Source organism: Artemia franciscana, chromosome 18, assembly GCF_032884065.1.
Source record: "Artemia franciscana chromosome 18, ASM3288406v1, whole genome shotgun sequence".
In the NCBI taxonomy this organism is placed as follows: domain Eukaryota; kingdom Metazoa; phylum Arthropoda; class Branchiopoda; order Anostraca; family Artemiidae; genus Artemia; species Artemia franciscana.
The window spans coordinates 22275220-22296294 of NC_088880.1; the positions used below are offsets into that span (position 1 = coordinate 22275220).

At 37.1% G+C, this 21075-nt stretch overlaps 1 protein-coding gene across 1 annotated transcript in view; it reads right to left on the reverse strand.

Annotated features, from left to right (window-relative positions):
- Positions 1 to 20222, reverse strand: part of LOC136038399 (uncharacterized) — a 39036-nt gene extending 18814 nt beyond the window's left edge. Inside the window, exons 1-3 of the mRNA XM_065721470.1 lie at positions 20047 to 20222; positions 18145 to 18234; positions 2572 to 2704 (exon numbers count right to left, since the gene is read on the reverse strand). Of these exons, the coding sequence (XP_065577542.1) occupies positions 2572 to 2704; positions 18145 to 18234; positions 20047 to 20121 (298 nt within the window). The 5' untranslated portion in view covers positions 20122 to 20222. The remainder of the gene's footprint in view (positions 1 to 2571; positions 2705 to 18144; positions 18235 to 20046) is intronic.
- Between the last annotated feature and the right edge of the window lie 853 nt (positions 20223 to 21075).

Sequence of the window (21075 nt, forward strand, 5' to 3'; positions counted from 1 at the left end):
AAAATTATAATTATGATCTTTGCAACCTGGACACACTAAGGCGCTTTTGATTTAGTTAAATTGTAAGAGCAGAAGTAAATAAATTAAACTGATAAGTGCTATGAACGAGAATAACACTGCTGCGGTTAAGGTAGGAAATGAGGTCAGCAGCTGGTTATGTATTACATCAGGAGTTAAGCAGAGTTGTGTTCCATCCCCCTTTAAATAGATCATTTTGATTGACTTTGTCTTAAGGACCGCAGGAAAGGCAACGGGAGAACACAGAACCGAATATGGAGGAAAAACTCTCTTGGACATAGATTATGCCGATGATTTAAGCGTCATAGACGAAAGTACGAGTAAAATGAATGAACTTTTCAAAGTTTTGCGAGTTCAGGGTGGTAGAATAAGGTTGAAAATTAATGGTAAGAAGACTAAGCGGCTAAGGCTAGGAATAAGTGAAGATGGAAAGGTAACATTGGGTAACAAAAAGATTGATCAGGTGGACAGCTTCACTTACCTCGGTAGTATAATTAGTAAACACGGTGGATGCAGTGAAGATGTTAAAAGTAGAATAGCCAAGGCTCAGGTTTTTTTTATTCACCGTTAAAAAAAATTGGAAGGATAGAAATACAAGTCTGCAAACCAAGATTAGAATTTTGGAAATTACACTGATGACAGAGGTTAAATTTAGTCCTGAAGCACGTGCGCTCCAAAAAGTGAATGAAGATTTGCAAGATGTTTTCCAGAGAAATTGCCTACGGATTGTTCTGGGTACCTGGCTGACTGACTGTATTTCAAACAGTAAGCTATACAAAGTGTGGTCCAATCCCACTATTTAGGGCTATAATGAGAGAATGGTTGAGATGGTTAGGACACATTCTACAGATGAAGGATGACAGATTGCCAGAGATTGTACTTTTGAGCCAACCGTCTAGGGCTAAACAGAAAACAGGTCGTCCACGGTTCGGTTGGGAGGATGTTATAAAGAAAGATTTAAAGGAAATGAGAACTTGCTGGGAGGGTACAAAGAGGGAGGCTTTGAATAGATTGGGATGGAGAAGGAGCCTGCGTAGCTGTGCTGAACTCAGGCGGCTTGGTGCTGGGGTGTGTTGTTAGTAGTAGTAGTGGTAATAGTAGCAGCCATGAAAGTTTCAACTTGATATCCTCAGTCATTCTTGGGATATTGTTCAGATCCCCTATTGGCAGTCAGCATATACACAGCGCCTTTTGATTTAGTTTTAAAGCAAAATTTAGTTTTAAAGCATAATGGGCAAATTGCATAGCTACGGGGGGGGGGGCTATACCCAATATTCTTAGACATAGTTACTGGACCATTCAACTATGCTGAACAAAATGGCTGTGTCAAAATTTTAATTAGATGTGTTTAGAAAGTTAATGGGCTTGGAAGGAGAGCTGCCTATCCCGCAATCACTTTTGACTCTTAAAAAAGTCACTAGAGCTTTCAGTTTTCCGTCGAATGAGTTCTTTTAAAAGTTTCAATGATACTGATAGAGCAGCATTGCCTATGATATTGTTTATATACCCTTTTGGAAACATGCGTGCACAAAATTTATTCGTTTAATTGAAGCTCTCCTTGAACGTTTCCTAAAATTTTCACATAAAGTTTCACCTTAGTGTCCTTAGTTACAGTAACTGTAGAAGAAGTATTAATAGTATAGATATAGTGCCTTCTGACTAGTTCAAAATCCACCACAACTTACCCTGGAATTCAATTTAACAATGTAAACCCTTCTTGAGATGTTGCTTAGTCCCCCTTTTGACGATCTACATGCTCATAGTTCTTCCTGATGTAGTTCAACATCCATCTATATGTTCCTTGAAAGCTTCCCATTAATACCCTAGTTTGCATAGCAGCAATAATCGTATTAGCATTAGTAGCAGTATGCGTATAGCAAGTTTGATTTTCTTCAACATCCCCTTCAAAACGCGCTGGAAGTTTCAATTTATGTTTCCACTTTTTATACTTTAAAAGTAAAGTACAGGTAATGTTTTGGTCTTGAAGAGGCAGTGGGTTTGTCAGCCCTGCTCGTGTGAATTTTTGCTCGTTTTAAGTTTCAATAGGCTTTTTACTGTAATTTCTGTTCGTTATGAGTTTCATTTATTTATTAATGGTTATTTGTGATAGTTTTACGTTTGGTAAATTATTTGAATTTATTTCTTCTCATTTTTGGCTTAATGGAGCTCTTTATTTTTCTTTGAAAAGCTTGGCTTGTGGAAACAGTTTTTTTTAAATTAATATACATATACAGAGTAATTTTTGAATTTGGCATGTGAAGTCGTGCTCAAAACCAAAGGTATAAATTTCAATAATTTCAAAAAAGCACGAAAACAAGGTCTTTCACCTTCAGTAAGAACAGTTTTACGTTTGAAGATCAAAATAAGAGCAGGTTTACTAAATCAAGAGTGCATGGGTACCCAAGTACAACTTGGCCTCACTTTAGTATACATTATATGAAATAATGTTAAGCATTCTTTGAGCTAGATGTTTATAATGTATTATGCACTATAGCGAAAGATACACAACATGCAATGGTCTATCTTTATATTTAGGAAACTCATAGAACTTACTGTGATTCATCAGAGTTTCTAATTCCTTCAGCAGCTTTTTCCCTCGGTCAACTAGGCATTTGTTTGTGCTAATTGCTGTGTGTGTTTTCCGCTTGGCCTTCCCAAGTGGCTCACTTACAAATTCTTGTGCAATCTGAAACAATTTAAGACAACAGTTGAAAAAAAATGATAATATGTCAGTATATTTATATAATTATATTTCTTAAAATCGAAACACCAAAAATAGTTTAGAACTAGTTGTAAAAGCGTTCTGGAAATTGACAACTGGGTTTTCTCTTTTTGTTTCCTTTGGCAATCAAAATGGGAACAAAGCAGGATACCCTTTAATAGGGAGGCAGTAGGTTATAGCAAAATACTGAAAAGAGGTAGATCCTTCATAGAAGGTAGCAAAGATCGAAGCTCAGAACAGTGAGATGGGGAGAGATGTCTATGTATTTTTTATTGTGGAAATAACTTATGGCGTCTGCTATGATGTACATAGATCCCTAGCTAGCATGCCGTGAAATAGTGAAAATCATATTTTCAGAAAAAACGCAACTGTTTTAATAACTAACCCCTCTTAAGCTAGTTTAGCTTAAACTCTCTTTGACTTAATAGTGCTACTACTACTACTAACAACAACTCGGCGCAGTACCAAACCACCTGAGGCCATCACAGCTACGCAAACTCCTCCTCCATCCCGACCTATTAAAAGGTTCCCTTTTTACACCCTCCCAGGTAATTCCTAGTTCCCTTAAATCCTTATTTACGACTTCCACCCACACAACCACGGACGACCTGCTTTCTATTTAGCCCTAGACGGTTGGCCGAAAAGGAGAATCTTTGGCATTTTTTTGGAGTGCAATGATTCAAAACCATATTTGACCACTGTATCTTCCAATATTCTACTCTTGGTTCGTAGATTTGCCTTCCTATTTTCCCAAACTTTTTCAACTGTGAATAAACATCCTAAGCCTTGGCTATTCTTTTTGTATCTTCACGGCACCCATCGTCTTTACTAATAATGCTACCAGGGTGGATGAAGCTGTCCACATGATCGATCTTTTTGTCAGCCAACGTCACCTTTTTATCTTTATTTGTTCCTAGCCTTAGCGACTTAGTCTTCTTAACATTATTTTTCAAATCTCGTCTAGCACCCCGAACTTGCCAAACCTCTAAAAGTTCAGTCATTTTGATCACACTTTCATCTAGGATGCATCACATGTTAAGAGCTTAAATGATTATGGTTAAATTTTTATGTTTAAATGTTAAGAGTTTAAATGTTTATGTGATATTTTCATAATCCCCCTTCTATAGGTCATAAAGCCTTTGTGGGGATTTGTAGATTGTTATGTAATGATTTTACTGTTAAATGGAAAATAATCTATCTATCTATCTACCACCGTAATATCTACTCCGTTTCCTGGTAAGTACTGACGAAGACCAAACAAGCAGGGAAATAGGATGGAATGCCACTTGCAGTTATCTCACGGAGTTGACTACCGGAAAGGCTTTGTTAGAAGAACTCTAACAATATATAGCAAATATAGACTATAACAAATAAGACTGTGATTATGCGATATGCTAGTTTTCATAAGTAAAATGTGTGTCCTCAGATATCTGATTCTGAACTATCGAAAAGGTTCCAAGCACAACAAAAATAGTTTTCTGCTTCAATTACCGATACAGGAACTCTTAGATAATGGATATACAATCCATTTAAAATATCAGAATGCTGGATAGTCAAAAGAATATGAAACGCGTATCACTTAGAGTTACACAACAATTCAATTGGATTTCTTGCTTTCTGTCTTAAAGGACAGTAGCTTTTCAACCATTACATCTCAAAGCATTGCATCTCAAAGCATCAGCCGAAAACAGTCGCTCCACGTGAGCAGACGAAGGTATTATGCAATTAAATTTTCCGAAGACTTCCCTTGCTCTTGGGTAGTAATTTAGATAGGTTAGTTCTTTTCACCTATCAGCCCCATATGAAAAAAACCTCCACATTCGCGCTAATTTCATTGCGTTCACGATCCTCTGAATTGTTTGAAGTAGTTTCTTTGTCACCATTGTGAAAGTGTTCATAATCAGAACAGCAGCTAGGCCTGTCGGTTCTGTCAGCCTCGTTAACAGCTTTGGGAGCTTCAAGCTTTCTTGCTTTTTCTAAAAAGATTTCAGCAGCTACATCCCTGCTCTCGCTAGGAAACCACTTAAGTTTGAAATAAAGACGATTTTAAGCGGCAACAACAAAATCTTTGGCATGAAAAAGCCTCTCGTCCAGAATAGCAGAAAATCTTTCCTCCAGACCCACAAAAAGAACATATATTAGTGGCTGGCAAAACTTCACTAAATCTTTTAACTTTAATGTTTCTTTGCAAAAGATGCAATTGTAGCGTAAACTTAACCAAAGCAGGACTTTTCTTCCTCTTGAAGGAAATCCAGAGCAAACGTTAATGGATCTATGTCTTCCATGTATTCTTTAGAAAATCTAAATCACGAAAACCAAGCCTAGTTTTCTCCAAAACATCATTAACATCATGAGGCTTCTATTTTTGCTGAAAACCCATCAAACGTTTGACAATGTCATATTTTGAATTCCACCGGGCTGCCACAGGCCTAATGAGCTGTCTGTCGCATGCCTCTTTGACAGCATCTGCGGCTTTTGAGCTCTTGTTAACTGTGTCCCAGAGAGCAGTACACTTGGCAAAAGCGGCATAATAGTGCTGCTTATATGCAACACCATTCGAGGCATTATCAACATCTGTGGATGCAACCAAATTGAGCGTATGGCTGACACATTTGAAGTTGACAGGAAGTGGGAACTACTTAAAGCACTCTTGGTGACTCCGATCATTAAGAATCTCTCCAACATTTGAAAACAAGACTAAGCCATTTTGACCTGCACAATCTTCATCCTCATTGCCACTTACTTGACCCTCATTACCGGAGGTTGTCAGAAATTCTCTAAATGTTTTCTGTGGTTTAAGGTATTGCCAGTTAATTCTTCCATATTTTTCTTTTACCTGCAATTTTATGTCTCGCAAAGACACAATTAAGTTGCTCAGTGATTTTACCGTAAGTATATGAGCCTTTAAAAGTAAATATGCAAGAACAAAAACTTACACCAAAGATCTTCGTCAAGCAAATGGGCAGGCATTCCCAAATAACTTTTGTTAACCAAATATTTACAGTGTAGAATATATAGTCTTTCAGTCTAAGCTCACGAATCAAAGTCTTCTGTATTTCGCAGCTGAAATGGCCCTATCTGCATCTATTATTCTGTTAGTCTAAAACAACGTCCATTCAAAACAAAAGACAATTCAACATACTCCATGCTTTTCGGGTTTAAAATTAACTAAAAAAACAAATTTTTTAACTGCAAGTAAGGAGCGACATTAAAACTTAAAACGAACAGAACTTACTCCGTATGTGAAAGGGGTTGTTCCCTCCTCAACGCTTCGCTCTTTACCCCAAAGTTTGACTCTTTCTCACAACTCTACTTTTTAAAACAATAAAAAACTTTAGTGTAAAGAGCGAGGCGTTGAGGAGGGGACAACCCCTTTCATATACGGAATACTTTTTGTTCATTTTAAGTTTTAATGTCACTCCTTACTTGCAGTTAAAAAACTTGTTTTTTTATTAAAGTTGTAAACGTTTTTTAATTAATGCATGTTTTGATTTTGGCTCTCCACACATGAATAGTCAAAACAAAATTCGCATATTATTTTTTTTTTTTGGCTAAATGGCCTTTTCATAGTTTTGATCGGACTATTTTGATAAAAAAAAGGGGTGGGGGAAGAGGCCTAGTTGCACTCCAATTTTCGGTTACTTAAAAAGGCAACTAGAACTTTTTTTTAACGAACGTTTATATTAGTAATAAATTTACGTAACTTATGAATTAACTTACGCAACGAAATTCTATATTTGTATGTTTTTATTACGTATATGAGGGGGTTCTCCCCTTCGTCAATACCTTGCTCTTTACACTAAAGCATCAATTTGGTCCCAATTCTTTAAGAATGACCCCTGAATAACAAAGGCCATAGAATAAAAAGCTAAAATTACTAAAAATACTTTAGCATAAAGAATGAGGTATTGTGGAGGAGACGAGTCCCCTTATATACGTGATAATTTCTGTTCGTTTTAGGTTCTAATGCTGCTCCTTACTTCAACCGAAAAGAATCTTTTTTATTTATTTTGTCATTGCTTTTTTTTTTAATAATGCTTGAAAATCCTGCGCCCCCTTCATGGAAAATTTCATCCCTCATGATAAATTCCTCCATCGAAAGATCCTCTCACGTAACCCTCTCCCCCGACCCCCCTTGAAAGTGAAAAAGTCCCCTGACAACGTCTGTACACGTCCTAAAAACCATGTACACGTCCCAATAAACACGCATCCGTGATCTCTTCTGGGAAAAAATACAAAATCCCACATTTTTGTAGATAGAAGCTTGAAACTTCTACAGTAGGGTTCTCTAATGGTGCAATTTTCGCTAAGATTCTTCGACTTTTAGGGGGTGTTTCACCCTATTTTCTACAATAAGGCAAAATTTCTCAGACTCGTAACTTTTGATGGGTAAAACTAAACTAGATGAAACTTATATATTTAGAATTGGTGTAAAAATGTAATTCTTTTGATGTAATTATTGGTATCAAAATTCCATTTTTTTAGAGTTTCAATTACTATTGAGTCGGGTCGCTCCTTTCTACAGTTAGTTACCACCAACTGTTTGATTTCAGCTACTGGGCACTGTTTCAGAACAGTTGAATCACTTGTTAGACGATTCAAAAGCGTCGTAGTGAGTGAATCCCCGATAAAATTGTTACTGAAATTGAACCCTGGTCAAAAAATACTTGAGCACACTCAAGTACTTCTAGTTTCTACTCCAACTAGAAATAATAAATACTTCCGGAATTTTTACTAAAGCAGCGCACAAGTCCTGAGATTATTTACTTAAGTAGTTATTTAAGTACTTTTTACTTAAGTAATTCCCGACACTGGTCTAGCTGCATCTTCCCGATCTTCGTCAATTTTATCCATGGTCTCCATTTCCAACCTCCTTAGTTCATGTTTTAATGCTTTCTTCACTTTCTTTACATTCCTCTTATTTTCATGTGATCTATCACTCGGATAATTCTACAGGCCCCTTCTCCTCTCTATTAGATATAAAGCATTTTCACAAATATTTATAGCTGCACTCCTAACTTTCTTCCCTAAGACACCATCAGTAACTTCACAAATTATTTTCCTAAAATTATTCCATCCATCTTCTACATTGTCAAATTTTAAACTCCAGTTTAGTATTCAAATGTTCGGGAAAAGTTTCTCTCAAATTCTCATCTTGAAGTCTACCAACGTAATGGCTTTCGGGAAGGTAGTTACCCTTCCAAGATTTGAGCTTTAAATCAACCCTATCCATTTCCCCAATCATATTCAATCAAAATTTTGAGATGGCCATTTTGTTCTATATAGTTGAAAGATCTGGAAAGTATTTCTTCAAAGATGACAACCCCCCCCCCAGAGCCCTCGGGGAAAGGGTTGTAAGTTATGCCCTGGGGGCATTGAAGGTTTAAACAGAAATGGTGATCGTATAAACTTCGAAGGAGTCTCATTGGATAGGTAATCAGAAGTTTTCGTGCCATTTTTGAGATTCATAGTGACCAGAGGATGGATACGCGCCACCACCCTCCTCCACACACCTCGTATTGTCCCGAAATGCATTAAATAGAAATTATGAGACGCCCGTTTGTTGTCGTAGAAACTTCAAAAAGGGCTCATTCGATTGAAAACTGAAAGGGCTAGTGCCCTTTTTAATAGTCAAAAGTGATTGGAGGGTAACTAAACCCCTCCCACACCCACCATTTCCCCAAACACATCCAATCAAAATTTCAAGACAGCCATTTTGGTCAACGTAATTGAAAAGTCCGAAAATTATGTCTTTTTAAGATTCGGAGTGATAAGAGGGTGGATACCCCCCCACCTCGTATTTTGATGAAGTACATATGATGGAAAGCTTGAGATGGCCATTTGCTGTCTTAGAGACTTCGAAAAGAGCTCATTTGATGGAAATTGAAAGGGCTAGTGCCCTTTTTAATAGTCGAAAGTGATTGGAGGGCAACTAAACCGCTCCCATAACCACCATTACTCCAAACACATCCAATCAAAATTTTGATAGCCATTTTGTTCAACGTAGTTGAAAGGTCCGGAAATAATGTCTTTGAGGTTGACATAACCCTACAGCCCTCAATACAAGGGTTTTAAGCTATTCCCTGGGGGTATAGAAGGAATATATAGAATGGATGATCCTATAAACTTCGGAGGGGGTTCATTGGATTGGTAATCAGAAGTTCTAGTACCCTTTTTAAGATTCAAAGTGTGGCCATTTGTTCTCGAAGAAACTTCGAAAAAAGCTCATTCAATTGGAAATTGAAACAGCCAGTGCCCTTTTCAATTGCTGGAAGTAATTAGAGGGCACCTAACCCCCCTCCGACATCCACCATTTCCCCAAACACATTCGAAAATTTTTTTAGATAGCCATTTGGCGCAATGAAGTTGAAAGGTCTGGAAAATATGTCTTTAAGAATGAAAACCCCCACCGCCCTCAGGGCAAGGGTTGCAAGTTATAACCTGGGGGCACATAAGGTATATATAGAAAGGGTGATCGTATAACCTTTGAAGGGGGCATGTTGGATCGGTGATCAGAAGTTCTAGCATTTTTTTTTTTAGATTCAGAGTGATCGGAGGGTGGATACCTCCAACACCTAGTGTTTTCCCGAAATGCATCTGATTTTAATGTTGAAATGGTCATTTGTTGTCGTAAAAACTTCTCAGCATATTCGATTGGAAATTAAAATGGCCAGTGTCCTTTTTAATAACCGAAAGTAATTGGTGGCAACTAGCCCCTCTCCCACGCCCACCATTTGCCCAAACACATCCAATAAAAATTTTGGACATAGCCATTGTGTTCAGCGTAAATGAAAGGTCCAGAAATTATGTCTGTGAGGATAGCAAACCCCTTCCTCTCCCATAGCCATTAGGGCAAGAGTTGTTAGTTATGCCCTGGGTTCATATAAGGTACATATAGAAATGGTGATCGTAAAAACTTCGGAGGCGGCTCATTGGATTCGTAACTAGAAGTCCTAATGCCCAATTTAAGAGTCAGAGTGATCAAAGGGTGGATACCCCACCACACCTCGTATTTTCCCCAAGCACATCTGATAGAAATTTTCACATGGTCATTTATTGTCGTAGAAACTTCAGGATCAGCTCATTCGATTGAAAATTGAAAGGAAGGCAACAAACCCCCCTCCCTCTCCCAACACTTCCTAAAACACAACCAATCTAAATTTTGAGATACCCATTTTGTTCAACGTAATTGAAAGGACCGGAAATTACGTCTTATGAGTATGACAGCCCCCCCCCCAAGCTCTCAGGGCAAGGTAAGTTATGTCCTGGGGGCATATATTGTATAATATAGCACAAGTGATCGTATAAACTTCTTAGGGGGCTCGTTGGATAGATAATAAGAAGCTCTAGTGCCCCTTTTAAGATTCACAGTGATCTGAGGATCAATAACCCCTACCCCTCAAAATCTCGTATTACCCTGTAATGCATCTGATAGAAATTTTGAGATAGCCATTTTCTGTCATCGAAACTTCGAAAAAGGCTAATTCGATTGGAAATTGAAAGGGCTGGTGCCCTTTTGTTAGTTAAAAGTGATTGGAGGGCAACAATCCCCCCCCCCCCGGACATCAATTACCAAAGCACATCTAATCAAAATTTCGAGGTTCTCATTTTGTTCAGTGTAGGTGAAAGGTCTGGAAATTATGTCTTTGAGAATCCCCATACCTTCTCAAGACCAGAGCATAATTTGCACTTAACTGAAAAGCTTTAGATTGTCAGTTTAGAATACATATACTGATATATATTTCTTAGAGTTTTAATTATTTCTAATCCATTAAGGTTAAAAAGTTAAAATATTTTAAACATATTTTATTTATTTAAATTATACAATAAACAACCTAGTCAAACCCAACAAGATCTAAGAGCTCGTATGGCACTTGTGACGAGGCCAGAAGAGCCAAGAGCCAAGAGCTCATATGGTATGAGCTCTAACAAAATTCTAAGAATCAATCGATTGACTTAAAAGGAAAATTAGAGGTTTAATGCAGGTCAGGATTTAAAAGAAGAGCTCTGAGTCACGATGTCCTTCTAAATATCAAAATTCATTAAGATCCGATCACCCACTCGTATGTTATACATACCTCATTTTTTCTAATTTTTCCTCTCCCTTTAGCCCCCCCCCCCAGATGATCGAATCAGGGAAAATGACTTTATAAAGTCAGTTTGTGCAGCTCCCTGACACGTCTACCAATTTTCATCGTCCTAGCACGTCCAGAAGCACCAAACTCGCCAAAGTACTGAACCCCACTCCCTATCTCCCCCAAAGAGAGCGAATCCAGTAAGGCTATGTCAATCACGTATCTACGACATTTGCTTATTCTACCCACCAAGCTTCATCCCGATTCCTCCACTCTAAGCGTTTTCCAAGATTTCCGAGTTCCCCCCAACTCCCCCCAGTGTCAGCAGATTTGGTCAGAATTTGAAAGAAGAGCTCTGAGACATAAGTTTCTTCTAAATATTTAAATTTCATTAAGATCCGGTCCCCCGTTCTTAAGTTAAAAATACCTCAATTTTTCAAATTTTTTCCAAATTAACACCCCCCAGCTCCTCCAAAGAGAACGGATCCGTTCCAATTATGTCAATCACGTATCTAAAACTTGTGCTTAATCTTTCCATCAAGTTTCATCCCTATCTCTCCACTCTAAGCATTTTCCAATATTTCTGTTTCCCCTCTCCAACCCCCTATGTCCCCAGATCCAATTCGAGTCAAAAATGGAGCATCTAAGACATAAGATTCTTCTATATATCACAGATCCGATCACCTATTCGTAATATAAAGATACCCCAATTTTCACGTTTTCCAAGAATTCCAGTTTCCCCTCCAACTCCCTCCAATGTCACAGGATCTGGTCGGAATTTAAAATAAGAGCTCTAAAGCACAAGATCCTTCCAAATATCAAAGTTTATTAAGATCTGGTCACCCGTTCGTAAGTTACAAATACCTCATTTTTTCTAATTTTTCCGAATTATTCCCACCCCCCAACTCCACCAAGAGAGCGGATCTGGTCCGGTTATGTCAGTCACGTATCTTGGACTTGTTTTTATTCTTCCCACCCAGTTTCATTCCGATCTCTCCGCCTTAAGTATTTCAGAGATTTCCGGCCCCCCCCCCCCAATGACGCTGGATCCGGCGGGATTTAAAATAAGAGATCTGAGTTATAAGGTCCTTCTAAATATGAAGTTTCATGAAGATCCGATCACTCCTTCGTAAGTTAAAAATACGCCATTTTTTCTAATTTTTCAGAATTAACCAAGGTGGGGTTCAGAAAGAACCCCACCCCAATTCCCCCAAACAGAGCGGATCCGTTCCAATTATGTCAATCACGTATCTAGGACTTCTGCTTATTTTTCCCATCAAGTTTCATTCCGATGTCTCCACTCGAAGCGTTTTCCAAGATTTGAGGTCTCCCCAAAACTCCCCCTAATGTCACCAGATCCGGTCGGGTTTAAAATAAGAGCCTTGAGACACGATATCCTTCTAAATATCAAATTTCGGGTAAAATTCTAGTTAATTGACTTCTTGCTATCTCGAAAAGGGTTTAGGTTAGGAAAATGAAACTTTTATGAATGGGTCTATAGGCTAAAGTATGTCCCGGAAAGGTATTTTAAAGTACCCACCTCTACTCCTTCTCCCTCTAGAGGGCCCTGAAATTTGCCTACATGACAGGTCTATACCTATTGAAATTTTGACAAAACAACATTTTACCTTAATTTTCAGTTACTAGATGCTTTTTCTCTGCCTTTAGTTCTGAAAATGCAATTTCTGTTATTTGAGTAGAATTTTGAGCCATATCAATGTTTTTTTTTCAAAATTTAGGAAATGTATTTGCATATCTTCAAAACCTTATAAAATGGAATTGAGCAAAGTTATGAAGCTGAAAACAATTTTGTTGTTCTTCAATTAAACAGAAGATCTATTTTGCAAGGTTTCACTTTTATAACACACATATTTTTAAAGGTCATCAAAGGTCAGGGCCCTCTAGAGGGATAAGGAGTGGAGGTAGTTGCTTCAAAATACCTTCCCGGGACATAATTTAGTCTGTAGATTCGCCCCTGAAAGTTTCATTTTCCTAACCTAAACCCTTTCTGAGATAGCAAGAAGTCAATTAACTAGAATTTTACCCAAATTTCGTTGAGATCCGATCACCCGTTCGTAAGTTAAAAATACCTCATTTTTTTCTAATTTTTCAGAATTACCCCCAACTCCCCAAACAGAGTAGATCCATTCCGGTTATGTCACTCACTTATATAGGATTCTGCTTATTTTTCCCACCAAGTTTCATCCCGATCCCTCCACTCTAAGCGCTTTCCAAGATTTTAGGTTCCCTCCCTCCAACTCTCCCCTATGTCACCGGATCTGGTCGGGATTTAAAATAAGAGCTCTGAGACACGATATCCTTCCAAACATAAAACTTCATTAAGATCCCATCACTCGTTCGTAAGTTAAAAATACTTCCATTTTTTCTATTTTTCCGAATTAACCGGCCCCCCTCTCCCCCTAGAAATAGTCGGAAAACGACTATTTCTAATATAATGTGTCCCGGTCCCTGATACGCCTGCCAAATTTCATCATCCTAGCTTACCTGGAAGTGCCTAAAGTAGCAAAACCGGGACAGACCGACAGAATTTACGATCGCTATATGTCACTTGGTTAATACCAAGTGCCATAAAAACCAGCAAAAATTAACATGAGTAGGGCTGACAACCCTCATACCTTCTCAAGACCAGAACAGAGTTTGCACTTGATTGAAAAAAAAATATATTTAACATGTTTTTACTATTTTTAAATGTATTTACTAGATATTTGAAGGGGAAAGTCCTCCCCCTCGCACTCCAATTACAGCACGAGTGTATGGTGCCCTTTTTAAGATTAAAAAGAGATTGGAGGTCCAGCAGCGCTTCTCTCAAGCCCATTCATTTTACAAACTCATTCAGTCAAAATTTTGAGATAGCCATTCAGCATAGTAGAACGGTCCAGCAGCTATCTGTTTAGAGATATTAGGTATGTCAACCTTTCACAATTATGCAATTGGCCCATTATGCTTTAAAACTAAATGCTGCTTTAAAAATAGACTACAAGGCATTGTGTTAAATGGTTGCCAGTAAGACACCTTAGCAATATGTCGAGGACGACTGGGGGTTTGAGGTTGAAACTTTCTGGGATACTACTATTACTACTTCTGCTCTTATAATTTAAATAAATTAAGATTGTAAGTGTATCCGGGTTGTCAAAGAGAATAGATAGAAAAGGTCAACTTAAGAAACCATAAAATTAAATTAAAAAATACTGTTAGTGTCAAGATTAAAAATTGTTGAAAAACTTTCTCTAACATACAAATAGCAGCCCATACTATGGATTCTTATAGAGGATTACATAAAAAAAACTAATTTTTTTAGCTGAAAGTAAGGAGCGACATTAAAACTTAAAACGAACAGAAATTCCTCCTTATATGAAATGGGTTGTCCCCTCCGCAATCCCTCGCTAATTACGCTAAAGCTTTTAATTGTTTTAAAAAGCAGAATTGTGGCAAAGAGTGAAACTTTAGCGTAAAGAGCGAGGGATTGCGGAGGGGACAACCCATTTCATATACGGAGTCATTTCTGTTCGTTTTAAGTTTTAATGTCGCTCCTTACTTTCAGTTAAAAAAACTAGTTTTTTTATGTAATTTCTGAACGTTTTTGAAATAATGCATGTTTGATTTTGGCTCTCCACACATAAATTATTAAAACAAAATTTGCATATTAATTCCTTTTTTGGCTAAATGGCTTTCTCTTAGTTTTGATCAGACGATTTTGAGAAATAAGGGATGGGGATGGAGGCCTAGTTGCCATGTAATTTTTCGGTTACATAAAAGGCAACTATAAATTTTAATTTTTAACGAATTTTTTTATTAGTAAAAAAATATACGTAAACTTTTATATTCTTAAATTTTTATTATGTATATTAGGGGATTTGTACCCTCGTTAATACCTCGCTCTTTACACTAAATCTTAAGTTTTGTCCCAATTCTTTAAGAATGACCCCTGAATCAGGAAGGCCGTAGAATAAATAGTTGAAATTACTAAAAATACTATAGCATAAAGAGCGATGTATTTATCTCCTCCTAAATACCTCGCTCTTTATGCTTAAGTATTTTTAGAACCCCTCATATGCGTAATAATCTCTGTTCGTTTTAAGTTTCAATGCTACTCCTTACTTTCAATTGAAAAAACTTTTCCATGTTTATTTTTTCATTGTTTTTTTATAGTAACTTTAGAAAATCCTGCGCCCTTTTAATTGAATTTCTGTTCCCCCATGACATAATTCTCCAAAGAAAGATCCTCCCACATAGCCCCCTCCCCTCAACCCCACCCCCAAAACCAAAAAAAACTGAAAACCTCTGCACAATTCCCAATAACCATTATTATATGTAAACACTGGTCGAAGTTTGTAACTTGCAGCCACTCCCCCAGGGACCGTGGGGGAGTAAGTCATTCCCAAAGACATAGTTGTTATGGTTTTTGACTATGCGGAACAAAATGGCTATCTCAAAATTTCATAGACTTTTTCTCTAAAATCCGTTGACTTTGGAGAAAAAATGAGCGTGGGAGGGGGCCTAGGTGCCCTCCGATTTTTTTTGGTCACTTAAAAAGGGCACTAGAACTTTTCATTACGTTAGAATGAGCCTTCTTGCGATATCCTAGGACCACTTGGCCGATACGATGACCCCTGAAAAAAAAACAAAAAAAAACAACAAATAAACACGCACCCGTGATTTGTCTTCTGGTAAAAAAAAAATACGAAATTCGACATTTTTGTAGATAGGAGCTTGGAAATTTTTCTATAGGGTTCTCTGATACGCCGAATGCGATGGTGTGATTTTCGTTAAGATTCTATGACTTTTAATGGGGGTGCTTTCCCCTATTTTCTAAAATAAGGCAAATTTTCTCAGGCTCGTAACTTTTGATGACAAAGACTAAATTGGATGAAACTTATATATTTAAAATCAGCATGAAAATCCAATTCTTTTGATGTATATTTTAGCATCAAAATTCCGTTTTTTAGAGTTTCGTTTACTATTGAGCCAGGTCGCTCGTTACTACAGTTCGTTACCACGAACTGTTTGAAAATTGAAAAGATATAAAATCTTTTTTTGCCATGAAAAAGACTATTTCAATAAAAAACGAACAGAAATTAACTTTAAAACATTTTCCACGAGACAAGTATTTCAAAGAAAAGTAAAGAGCTCCATTAAGCCAAGAATGAGCAAAAATAAAGTCAAATGAGCTTCCAAGAGTAAAACTACCACAAATCAATATCAATTAATAAATGAAACTCAAAACGAGCAAAAATCAACATGAGTAGGGCTGACAACCCCTATGCCCTCTCAAGACCAGAACACAATTTGCCCTTTACTGAAAACAAGATACGTTTGAAATGTTTTCACCTTTCTTACTTTCATAAATGAAAAATTATCAAAACCTTAACGAAGAAATGTCAGTATATTTCAATTTAAATGACAATACATTGTCATTTGCTGTTTTTCTTATACTACGTAGTCTATAGTAGCTACATAAATTACCTAATAAAATGAAACAGTTTTAGTTAATTTATAATGACACATAAAGGAGATAAATCAACATTGTCATTCCAAAGAATTCGGAGCATCAAGACTTAATTATAATATAAATAGACTAATTTTGAAGAAACCACAATCTTTCGTAAAACAAAGGTGTGAATCTAATTGTTTCTATTTCTGATGAGAGCTAAAACAAAGTTTCTAAGCTTTTCAAGGGTATCCCTTCTGTTTAATCATTTGAAAAAACAAAAATCTCCAAAAATCACAGAATGAAGGTGTTTGAGACTCAAGCAATGACACATTTTGTTTTCCAATCGTGCACTTGGATAAATTCGCATGTAAGACATTTGAAGGGTCAATAGCCGTGTAATTATTGATGACAATATCTGTTTTCTTTCTACTTTGACTCGATTATTTATTATAATTTCTTTTCTTTTTTAATTTCATTTTGTAATTTGTAGTACTTTTTAAGCGATGTCAGTTTCAATTGATTATTCATTTATAATTATATTATTTTTAAGCATCATTTTTTCATAAAAGGCAAAGTGTCTCCTATACATTTTCTTCCTCCTGACAATCCATGAAACTCAGGACAGGAACACTCAGGACAGGGTTCCTTCGACTGAAAGTTCTAGTCCCCTTTTAAAGGGACACTAGCAATTGGATGGCAATCAGTTCCCCGTGCCCTTTTTGTCCCATACACTCCTATAGCCCCCATGTCATCAGAAAATTTTCAGAAAATGATCTTGATTCAGGTCATAGGCTCTCCAAGAATGGCGCCCAAAAAACATTTTTCTGATCAGCTTGAAACCTATTTCCTTAGATCCTTGGACCAACCAGTTCCAGATACAAGAAAAAAAAATTGCCCGGAATAGGGTTAAAAAAAAACAAACAAAAAACAAAACAAACAGGTCCTTCGAAAATGGACAAAAGAAATAATTTTTTTCGATTGGTTTAAGCTTATTTTTATAAGTCCTTGGGACAGAGGACCCAAATAAGAAAAATGTTAAAACAATTCTTGGCTCAAATAAATATGGGGCTAAAAAGAGAGCCATTTTTTTCTCAACAGCTTAAAACCTACGTTTGTCAGGTCCTGAGCCGAGTGGACCTAATTTACAAACGACAAAATAGGATTGGGGCATATGCCAAGAAGTTACTTTTCGGTTCAGCTAGAAACGTATTTCTGTTGAACATTGGACCCAGAAGACAAAAAAAAAGAAATAAAAAGAAAATAAATTAGTATGCCCAGAAATGTTGCCTGAAAAAAAGCTAATTTTTCCGAATGACTAAGGTCCTGGAAAAGTGAACCTTGATGTAGAAACAGACTTTTAAGTTGGCACACGGACTCCCCAAAATTGACTGAACAAATTTTTGGAATCGTCCACTTAGTCAAGTGGATTACATCCCTATTTTCTTGTCACAGGGGGATCAACATGCAAAATTAAGAAAAAAAGTTTGTACAAAAATGGGACTAAAAAAATGGTAGCGACTGTTGATGGGCCTCGTAACACCCCAGCACGAGAAGTCCTCTTTATATTAATCTATGCTGCCTTTGGCTTAAATGTTCTAATTGAATAATTTCGTGCTCTCGGATTACAGATATCCTGTTGGGACCTTTCAATCCTTCTGCTCAAAATCTAAATTGTCTTAGACTGCCTTCCAGCTGTTTTCGGCTACTAAAAAGTTAGGTAGGACTTTTATTTTACGATGGGTGTAAGAAGCATACGCATAGAAATAATAGCCCTCTCCAAAGTTTCGATGACTATCCAGATGGAAACACAGTTGATAGGTTTTCTAGGACAATCTATTTTGTTGAGTTCTTACGGTGAACCAGGTAATAAAATATACCTTTTGTAAATGGTACAAAGTGACATTCATATCTTCTTCATTTTCGCTTGACTTCTGCGTTTCTACTTCAAAGCACTGAGCCATACCTATCTATAAAAAATAACAATAATAATAAGTAGATAGAAAATATCACGTGATATAACAGTTTAAAACAAATGAAGGAAGACTTACTTCATCTTTTTCATTGCACAGAAATTCCTCGAAAAAAAAAAAAAGCAAAAAAAAAAAGTAGATTTGTGTGGTATTGGAAGGTCTAATTTTAATGCAGTAGAGCTCCTCACAAAGAAGAACAATAAGCTCTAGATGATTGGTTCTTAACCTTTCTGGAGGTACTGACCCCCATCAGCTTCATATGTGCATTCATCAAAACCTTCTTAATTAGCAAAATAAAACATTATTATTTAAAAATTAAAAAATAGGTATATATTTATTTATACGTACCCAAAATAAACATTTTCACCCAAAATATTAGAATGAATACTGCAAATCAGTGCGGCTTCTCCTGATGTTGCCTTTCAGACACCAGTTCAGGAATGCGCGGCTCTATCTTTGCATGCCCCACTCTCCTGTCATTTTCACAACAAAGTATCTACCTTTTCTTCGTTTAAGGCTATCTTCAGTATCCTCGATGAAGATTGCTCGTACAACTATGTTGTAACAAACGGTGTGAGGCACACCAGAGCTTTCACAGCAATAGCAGGGTACTTTACAATTTATTGACCCAGAATGTTAAGAGCTGCTGTTGAACCTGGTTCTGCTGAAATTCAATGATTTCATTGAGACAATGTTATTGACATTTGCTCTGTCAATACTAAACATGAGCGGTTGTTTTACCTAGGCTGGATATGACTCTCTCATACGGAAATATTCGTCAAAACTTTGCAAGCTCATCGAAGGGCATAGCAATTGCTTGCTTCAGTTCTGTGAGTGCACTAACTAGAAAACTATCCATCAAGAGACCTTGCAAGCTAATCTAAGTGGGTGGCAATTGCTTACTTCAGTTTCATGAGTACAGATATGTCTCCAATCCCAGATACATCTTAGTTCTTACTTACGCAGTCACCTAGCAGGAAAAAGTTGGTGAAGTTATCGTTTTCTGTTCATTGTTTCCATAATAATAGCTTTTTTAAAAAGAATTCAGGTTTTCTTTCACTTTGATGATGTCTGTATCTGTTTATTGAGATGATTTGGACTGCAAAGATATCAGTCAAGTAAGATAAGATGAGAATGAATTCGTAATTCTTGAATTTTTTATCAAGCTGAAGGAAAAAAAGAAGAAAATAAAATGAAACAGGAGTATAGTAGTATATACTATATACTACTAGAATCCAATCCCCTTTTGGAAGAGGATACTTGGACTAACCCCAGGATTGATAAATAAATCTTTTTGAGACAGTATTCTGCTGATTATTTCTGTCTTCTGAGAGATTCTGATGTTTTTGCTGGATTGATACAGAAAATGCTCTGGTTGGTGCATGGCGGCATAGATCTGCTGTGCAATGATAGAGCAATTAGTTCTCCACAGAACATAAACAGGGTTCACCCCAAGAGAAAAATGTCTGGAGAAGTTAGTTTTTTTCACTGGACAAAGTGTGATTCAACAATTTCGGAAAAGAGGATTGGAATGAAAATGGATTCAGAAATTATTTGCTAGAGTTGGAGATCTCACAGTAAAACTACTTTCATTGTGGTTGATTTGGCACTTCCAACTTTTGTGCATAGATTTTGAGTCTGTGGAGTTGGCAAGTTCCCATCAATATGGCAAGCAGCTCCTCTCTGGAAAACTTGTAGAAGCATCATCCAAAAATAGTTGTATGTTATATTTAGTATTGTAAATGAGCTGCATACTAAGAGTAACAGTAAAGTAACTAAAGATATTACTCTCCACATAAAAATACTTGCACATGAGATTTCCCCACAAGCCAAGTTTGACTGTACTCTAATTCCCTGGCTTGTTCCTAACACATATGGCCACATGCCCTTAGTGCCTCCTTCTGATATTCCTGATGAAGAAATGGTATAATCACTTTCAATCCAAATTCTTTTTTCCAGGCCCTTATCTCCGAAATCTATGTGCCAGATACAGTAATGCTTGCTTACAAATTGCTTAGTGTGCGCATTGTTTATTTACCCCCAGTTTATTGTTGTTATTTTTTATAGGTGCTTGGGTTTTGAATAAATAGACTTCATTCAATCCGACGCAAATACTACATGGTGTCAGAAGTGGGATGGATGCAGAAACGCCTAGAATCAACTGGAGCTCGGATAATCTAGAATCCGAATGGACGAAGTTTGAAAACCATGCTAAGTTAATGTTCATTGGACCACTTTCCGGAAAGACAACAAAACAACGATGCGCATATCTTCTCATCTGGGCAGGCGAACAAGGGAGGGAAATATTCAGCACATTTGACCTCACTGAGGCTGAAAAAGAAGACGTTGATACACACTTCACAAAATTCATCTTCCAAAAGCATGACCAAAAGCAGGAGAGCATAGACAAATATATTACCGATTTGAAAATGCTAGTGAAACCATGCGGTTACGCGGACAAAGACGAAATGCTAAGAGACAGGATAGTGGGCGGAATGGCCAATCCCAAAATATGTGAGAAACTCCTCTCGGTAGGAGACACCCTATCCCTGAACCAAACAGTAACTATTTGTAGAGCATTCGAAACAACTCCAAGCACAGCTGAAAACCTTCGAAGGCAGAGAAATCAAGCAGGAAATCGATTCCATTGCAAAAGTCGGCCACATCCCAAGTCCAAGAAACCAGAATGCTACTTCTGCGGGGGAAAATACTCACAGAACCATATTTCCCCAGCAAAAGGGAAGACTTGCTCAAAATGCAGGAAGCCAAACCACTTTGCAAAGGTTTGCAGAAGTGCAGAAAAGAAAGCTGTACATACTGTGGAGGACGGTGAAGCAA